At 32.6% G+C, this 8,764-nt stretch overlaps 1 protein-coding gene across 2 annotated transcripts; it reads right to left on the bottom strand.

The window, feature by feature from the left end:
• Positions 1 to 997: 997 nt before the first annotated feature.
• On the bottom strand, positions 998 to 6,978 carry LOC106295904 (long chain acyl-CoA synthetase 2). 2 transcript variants are annotated; one of them, XM_013731914.1, is made up of 19 exons: positions 6,824 to 6,978; positions 6,109 to 6,172; positions 5,895 to 5,984; positions 5,724 to 5,780; positions 5,043 to 5,091; positions 4,862 to 4,938; positions 4,707 to 4,746; positions 4,514 to 4,608; positions 4,268 to 4,435; positions 3,979 to 4,089; positions 3,809 to 3,896; positions 3,660 to 3,726; positions 3,495 to 3,570; positions 3,227 to 3,344; positions 2,888 to 3,136; positions 2,669 to 2,808; positions 2,384 to 2,572; positions 1,441 to 1,560; positions 998 to 1,187 (listed from the first exon to the last, which is right to left on the bottom strand). In XM_013731914.1, exons 1-19 carry the CDS (start codon positions 6,976 to 6,978, stop codon positions 1,140 to 1,142), a joined length of 2,001 nt encoding a protein of 666 aa, XP_013587368.1. In that variant the 3' UTR covers positions 998 to 1,139. The 2 variants fall into 2 exon arrangements, with proteins under 2 accessions (XP_013587368.1, XP_013587369.1); XM_013731915.1 differs by having other exon boundaries at positions 5,043 to 5,102; positions 6,824 to 6,843.
• Between the last annotated feature and the right edge of the window lie 1,786 nt (positions 6,979 to 8,764).

Raw genomic sequence — 8,764 nt, 5'->3', positions numbered from 1 at the left:
AGAAAAGTATCATTTCACAGTACTCGAAAAAAAAAACCAATCAACTTAAACAAAAAATCTCACATTGTAATAAAGCAATTCATAATTGTGTGTAATAAAAAGAGAAAACCAAATTATAACACCACCAGAGCTCGAATCGTCATCGCTGGAGCTGGAGTCGTCATCGCCGGATCTCAAATCATCATCACCGGAGCTCGAATCATCATCTCCAAAACTCCTTATGTTTTCTGGGGGAAAAGTCCCAAGAATCATTTTCTTCTCTCTCTCTCTCTCTCTCTCTCTCTCTCGTTTTTTCAGGTAAAATAAGAAATGAAAAAAAAATGCGAGTCCATGTAATCCCGCATGACCCGTTTCGGCCCATCCCGCAAAAGGCCTAGTCCCGCAAAAACCTGTCCCGCGAAGCCCGCAAATTTATGAGCCTAGAAAACTTCGTCCCAATACTGTCCCGCAACAGTCCTTTACGGGCTAGACCCACGGTCTACGTCCATGATTGTCATCTCTACACAGAGCCCTCCAAATATTGTAGTGGGTATAAAATAAACCTAACACTTTTTATTTTTAAAAAGCCGGTCCTGCAATGAAAATATACAACAAACAAACAGTTTAAACAAATGATAACATTCACACTATGGACTTCTCGAACATGGCTGCTTTTAACACCCAAAGAGCAACCATCCTCAAAATTAACCAAAACCAACATCACCGCGGACCCTGGATCATGCTAGGTAAAACATTCGCAACAGACCTCCACAGTTTTTGAAAAAAATTACATACAAATAGATCTTAAAAAGAATTTTTAAACCCCCAAATTTATAAAAAAAAAATTTTTACATAGATCCAGCTACATGCCTCCAAAATCTCAGGGCCTACCTGACCAACATTGACACAATTTATAGAACCAAACCTATCACCTTTCAGACAAATGTCAACCCAAACACATAACTAGCTCAAAACTCTGCAGTGAAACTTTCACGCGGACATACCACTATTAGTAAAATAAAAGAGTAACCTAAAATTTTCTTATAACAATATATAATGTAAAGTGTATCGTATGAATAATATATGATAAGAGGATTCGAATACAATCTTGACATATCATACAACTAAAAAAACATCAGAAAATGAATAGCCGTTCGGTTCTATGCTCTGGACGCCTTTGCTTCGGTGTAAAGTTGATCAATTATGCTCTGAAATAACAAAGTTTAGTTGTGTTAGTAAACAATTAATATGCAGGACATGTCCAGAGTCATTAGTACATTTGCATAGATCACAAATCTGATTCTGATGATCCATATTATGTGCATTAAGTCCCGATTTGTTTGTTTTCGTTTACGTATTTACACGTTTCCATGTGATAACATGGAAACGCAAACGTAAATTAATGGCAAAAAATCAATCGGACCTAACACAAAAGAAGAAATTGAGTAGGGAAAGGGTCACCTTGTAATGTTTCAGGAGCTGTGGCCTTTTCAACTTGAAAGTTGGAGTTATAAGATCTCTTTCAATATCGAAAAGGTTTGGTTCCAAATGAACCGCTTTTAACATTTCAAACCCTTTAAGCTACAAATACATTAAAAGAAAAACATTATTAAAAGTAATAAATCACTAGATTTGGATCCGCACAACCGTGCGGGTATTAAATTTCATGTTTATATATATTTTACATAATTAGAATATATTTTTAAAGTTACTTATATATTTAAATGTTTATATATAATCATTTAAAAAAATAATTTGATAGTTTTCATGCCGTAAGTTAATTGATTATTTCAAATCATCACATATATTTGGTATTTTTTAATATATATATATATATTTTAAAATTATTTTTTATTTAATTATTATGATTCTGGCCCGTAATTCAAAGTGCTATATTTCCTTTATCAATATTTTTTTTATATTTATTCATTTAAGATAATAACTATATATATATATAAAAAGTTTAAGATAAGTTTATTTTATACATGAATTATCTAATTTACTAATGTTAACCCATTCTACCAACATATTATATTTCTAGCACAAATATTTATATATATATTTATATTTTAAATTAAAAGATATCAAATTATATTATGATTTAAGTAGTTAAAAAATTATATATTAGCATTAAGGAAATACATTTAATAAAAAATTTAAATGATGATCCAAATAAAAATATCACACATGAATCAAGGTGAGTTTGTTAACCAATCCGGGTTTTTAGGAGTCGATGTTATATTAGGAATGATATATTATTAATCCATATTATTAGTAATAAATGAATGATAACTGATTTCTAGTGAGTCTATTTTAAAAAAAAATCACACATGAATCAAAGTTGTGACTTTTGTTTTAATATATAAGATTTGAAAATTTATAATTGGGTAAAAAGTAGACGTACTTGGTATTGCTTTGCGGTAGAGTTAAGCTCATCCAAGAAGTATTTTTGAGCTTTGAGATTTTGACATAGAGATTCAAAATCACTGGGAGATGATTGGTTATTAAGTTTAGCCCAATCTTCAATAGCCTTTCTCTCGGGTACAACCACTGCTACCAGAAAAGACTCGAAGCTGTTTCCATAGATCCATATCTATCACATTATTGGTAGATACTATTATTAGATAAGACTTACTATAATTATAGTATTGAAGAAATGTTGTCTGAACAGTTATATCACTAAATATACCTGAGCAATAAGAGGGCATCTTGAGTAAGTGTTCTCGAGGTTTTCGACAGCAACATATTCACCTTGAGACAACTTAAAGATGTTCTTTTTCCTATCTATGATCTTCATCGATCCATCTTCTTGCCATTCCCCAATATCTCCTACAAACATTAAAAAGTTAACTGCTTATGAGTTTAAAAAGTCAAAATATGTAACTAACAAGACCAAGATCAACAATACCTGTGTGGAACCATCCATTGATCACGACTTGATCAGTTAGGTCTTGCCTTTTGTGGTAACCAGAGAACATTGATTTTCCTCTAAGACAAATCTCTCCTCTAGCCACATCCCCGGAAAAAGCTTCATAACCCATCTCTGGTACAGAAACTAGCCTTGCCTCCACCGTAGGCATTGGCACACCCACTGTCCCCACCATAGAAAATACTCCTGCTAAAGTCGTGAAGCTCCCTCCACAGCTCTCAGTCAATCCTGTCACATTACCGTAATTGAAGTAGGTTTAGCCGAAACCAATAAAGACATTGAGTATACTAATATATCCGTTTATATATGTAGACTTACCATAACCTTGAGAGAGATTAGAGGCAGGGATGATTCTCAAAAACTCCTCTACATGACGAGGTAAAGGTGCTGCACCTGATAACAACATATGAGCTCTTCCTCCTAATGCATCTTTTATCTGACAATTTCAATTCCAAAATTTGTAAGTCTATTACATATTTTTATCCAAGATAAACTCTATATACTATTTCAGAAGCATAAATATATAAACACTGTAATGTAATCTTCATTTTTTTAGTAATCTTCTGTTTTCCTGCGTCACACTAACCTTATCGAACATAAGTCTGTCTAGACGAGGAGAAGCTTCTTCTTGAGACAATCCTTTCCTCATATTCCCCAATTTACTGTACTCACAAGATGATGACACAGATTCAGATTCATATATTCCGAAGAAGTCCCATTGTTCTTATTTGAAGAAACCGAGAGAACTCACTAGTTATAAGCCAAATCGAACAGTTTCTTGCGTATCAAACCACCAGCTGAGATTTTTTGCATTACACCTAAACTCACAAAATAATTTCTTTAAATTCTTATTAAAAAAAAAAAAGAGAACAAGATTTTTGAATTGATCAAATCTATTACCAGCATAGAGTTTGTCGTAAACTCGTGGAACACCGCAAAACACAGTTGGTTTCAGTGCATGAACATCATCCATCAAGTACCGAATGTCCTAGAAACAAATATAAGAGAGCAATTTTGTGAAAAGTAATAAAATAAAGGGGTTTAAACTTTTAAAGAATAAATTTGCTTACGCCACGCCAGTATCCAACAGACGAGCCTCTTGATAAAAAGTAGATCTCCATGACTTGATCATAACAATGTGCTAATGGCAAGTACGAGAAAAACACATCACTTGTGTCACACTACAAAATTCCAAAAAATATAAATAAATGTCATTCCCTTAAATATGGCTCTAATCTCTAATGATAGTATAAAACGAACGACAAAACGTATTGTTCGTCTCTAACTCTCTATGCTAGGGACAACGAAACGAAGTAACTAACATCACAAATGTATGATATTCTTAAAAAGATAAATTACCGATCGATCGGTGACTTGAAGCATTTTATCAATGGATAAAACTTCGACCATAATCGCTGCATTGCTTAAGATTACACCTTTGGGCTCTCCCGTCGTCCCGCTTGTGTACATTATTGTGCATATGTCTGTTTTTTGCTTACGAGGAAGTGCTGTCTTATCCGAGTTTCCCTGAAAACATAATAATCTGGTTACTAGTTAAAGACCCACAAAAAGTTGAATCTTTGAAATAAATAAAAACAGACTAACCATTAGTAAGAACTCATGCCATGAAAATAACGAAACACATTGGTTCTCAGCTTCTTCCTTTTGTGTAGTCGAGACTTCACCAAAGCTCACAATAGCTGAAAGAGAAGATAAAATCATTGGTTCAAACAACATATTAGAATGAATTTTACATCGGATCACTGATTTTTTTTTCCATTAAAACCATCTAACTTACTCTTCAAATTCGAAGAACATGCCTTGTGGCATGCTAAGATCTGCACAAAAGCTCCCAAGAATAAATTAGAAGAAGAAAAAATAACCTTTTCTTGTAGGATAAGAAACGTATAATGGAATCTATAGCATGACTGATTCGACCAAAAATGGACTTACGGAGGAAAGTGCCTTCTCTTGAACGAATACCAGCGAAACCTCGGCATGGTTGATGATGAACTCTACAGCGTTTACACCTGTTTCATCCATATTAAAATTTGGATTAGGTTAAGCCTAATTAATTTTAAGATAAATCTTGTAGTAGTATTGATTATATGTAATATATGTCCAGGTAACTTACCTAAACTGTCGTATAAAGGTACATAAGTTATCCCTTGGCTCATGCAGGCCTGCAATATAACTGATTAGAGATACTCTATGAGAGAGGAAAACTATTTAAACCCAAGATTTTATAATTATGAATCAAGCCAAAAGTTTTGTTATACAGTAGAACCTTTATAAATTAATACTCGATAAATAAATAATCTATTTAAATTAATAAATTTTGCCGGTTCCAATTTGGGCTGGTTCAAAATTTGATACAAATCGATAAAATAATAAGATAATACTTTTTTAGAAAATTCTATGTAAGTATATGGTCCCATTAAAATTATAAATTAATAATTTATATGTATACATATTTTATATAAAAAACCTATTATTATATTGTTTGTTTTATATTCACAATGGAATTATCTTTATATTTCTTTAACACTTAATATATTTTTGATGATATTTAGTAATATTATATGTAAAATATATATTACATACATCAAATAATATAACAAAAATAATATAAATGTCAAATTTAAAAAAATAACAACTAATGTCTATACATTAAAATCAAATATATTTTTTTCTTAGAATAAATATATTTTAAAATAATAAATCTAAATAAGGAAACTTTTGTAAATTAATAACTCTATAAATTAATAAAATTTCAAAGTCCCAACATTATTAATTTATAAAGGTTCTACTGTACCTCCATCGCGATAATCCATTCTGGACAATTAGATCCGTATATTCCACAATAGTTTCCCTAATCCACAAAAAAAAGAATTTAGACAAACTATGATTTCGCCTATAACTTCCGGTTGATTTATATACATGATTGATTGGAACGAAAACATTATTATAAGAGATAGGAAGGTACCGGACCAACGCCTCGGCTTCTGATTGCTGATCCAATCCGCAATGCAGCATCGTGAGCTTCCCTATATGTGATCCATGTGTATGGACCGACCTATATACACATTATTGCAAACGATATGAAACACATCAAAAATGATATAAATTTGTTGACAGAATAAATTGAAATGAAGTTATTTAGTGGTCAAAAGATAAATGTTATCTAGTTTTATTTTTACCTTAGAATCAACCGTTACGCGCCGGCCTAACATTTGCTCATTCGGATATTGCTTCACAGCCTCACTGGAACAATAATACATACGAGAAGCAAGACAAGTTCTGTTATTATGTATACCCTAGAAAACATATACTTCTTCTGTTCTGTAATGTAACTTATACATTTTTTTTTAATTATAAATTGATTTCATATTTTTATGTAACTTTTATATTTTGGATATTGTGTAATCAAATATATTCTAAATTTTTTTGTATGATTAATTAAATGGTACTTAATTTATAAAGTTCAGTTATACTTTTTGAAAAACTATTTTTATTAATATATGTACTTTTAGTTAAACAGCTTTATATTATGCGATAAATAGTATTAACATTTATCACACATGAATTTTCATTGCTTAGCACAATTATTCAGCATTGGACCAACAATTTAATTACTCTCTCCGTTCTTTAAAGTTACATATTCTAGAGAAAAAACTTGTTTCAAAAAGATCTATTTTTTATATTTCCTATGCATATTGTATTAACTAATTGCAAACTTCAAAAAACTTAATTGTTCTAGTTGAATTTTTATTGGCTTAAAATTACAGAAAAAAGATAAACGCAGAAAAATATATAAATTTAATATGTTTTATTAAAACGCCTAAAAAATCTAGAACAACACTTTAAGGAACAGAGGGACTACTTTATATTCGTAAAGGGTGTCAAAATCCATACCTAAATAGCTGCCAAGGAGAATCAAGATCAGCAGGAAGGTCGAGGAGGCCATCTTTAGCATATTTACACCGATAAACCGGTCCTGCCGATGGATGCTCTGCGGTGGCTTGCCGTCCTTCTTCCACTATCACCACATGATCAGCAGCTGCAGCCATATGTGTATTAATATTATCCTTACAATAAAGATGAAACGGGAATGGTGAATGAGGAAGATGAGGAATGTGAGTGTCTATTTGAAGATTGAAAAAATTGTATTGAGGTTAATAAAAGTCTCTGCGTATCGGTGGTGATTGAAGTTTGGAGATTGCAGTTATGAGTTAGAGGAAGTAGTTGAGCAATAACTTCAGTCTCACAGTTGGTGTATTTCTGACCGGTTTTTAATTGCGCCTTTATTGGGAGTCTATCTTTCTTTGTTTGTTTGTTATCTCTAGAATTTAATATTTTAACACTATATGTGTGTATCTACGTGTTATATGCAAGTAGATTTGGTGGGCTTGAATCTTGTTTTTCTTTTTTGACTTATTTTGCTTTGGTGGGTTTGAATCTTAGAAAAAGTCAGAATGTAACGAGTAAAACCAAACGTAGACTATCTAATTAACCCAATTTTCATGTAATCTGGTTTGTGCTGAAATGTATAGTATTTTGAATATAGGCCATTATTCATAATAGGTAACTCGATTGTCATGATGTTCATTGGTTACATTTGCATTATACCGAAGGTCCCTTGTAAATCCCCTACATATCAAAGGAGAATCAATTTTAAAATTTACGTTAAAAATTTATTTACAAGATGTGTGACGTTGTTTCACGAGAAGCTTTTTTATTTTGTAAAACGCTAAGGTGTTATGCAGAGAACGTTTTTCACGAAAATTATAACTTTAATGCAAACAAATACATTGTTTTTAAAGAACTCATTGTGTACATCTTTCTGGACGAACACTTTTACGTGATAAACTATCAACTTCGGATGCAACCTTCACGTTAATGTGTTTCTTAGATGTCCAATCATTTTTATTTGGTTGAATACTGTTATGGTTTTACTATCCAACTCTGATGGCTTATGATCAGGTTGAAACCAGTTTCGTTTTTATTTTAGGAGTTATACCATTACATATGTATTTTCACATACTTATGATCACCACAACCTTTTAAATTTTGGACGAACACGTAGACAACTTACACATATGGTGCGCAAAAGATCGCTGCTCGGAACACACTGACCGTTTTTCAGCATTGGTGTAACAAAATGTATCCGTGTATCATAATTTCACCTGAATGGTGATCACAATAGTTGGTGTAACAAAATGTATCCGCATATCATAATTTCACCTAAATGATGATCACAATATTGGTGCTACATTGTTTAGGTTATAGAATAGAACCTAATCTTTTTCGAAGTTAATGATTTATCACGTAAACGTGTTCTGCTCATGTGTAAATGTGTAAATGCAACTGACGCTGAATTTGCGTAGCCATTCTATAGAGTTTTGTTACAGTTTTTATGATAAACTCTGAACTGTTATGAAACAGATTGTGGATAGCTCATAACCAAGAGATTATGATTTGTAATCTTTCCATTTATCTATGACGGTCTAATCTCCTATATAAGGAACCTCTATGTTATGAATAAAGATAGACTTTTCTATTACTTTTATAACACGTTATCAGCACGATGCTCTAACCAACTGAGCTAAAACCAAATCGAAAAAAACCCTAACCCTAGCCGTGACCCGACGAACCCTAAACCCCGATCGCGTCTCTTGTTCCCGCGTCTGTTCCAGCTCGCGTCCCCGATCAGCTTTAGCCCAAGGCGTTCCTGATCCTAGCTCAGACGTTCGCGGCCCGAGAGTAGCTCCAGCACGCGACCTCTTCCTCGTTCGCGACAACATTAGACAGCTCGCGTCCGACGATCAAGGCGTTCCCGATCAAGCAACAAAGGAC

Source organism: Brassica oleracea, chromosome C5 (genome assembly GCF_000695525.1).
Source record: "Brassica oleracea var. oleracea cultivar TO1000 chromosome C5, BOL, whole genome shotgun sequence".
In the NCBI taxonomy this organism is placed as follows: Eukaryota; Viridiplantae; Streptophyta; class Magnoliopsida; order Brassicales; family Brassicaceae; genus Brassica; species Brassica oleracea.
The sequence above is the reverse complement of the archived record's forward strand: the minus strand, read 5'-3'. Positions and strand labels throughout refer to the sequence as shown.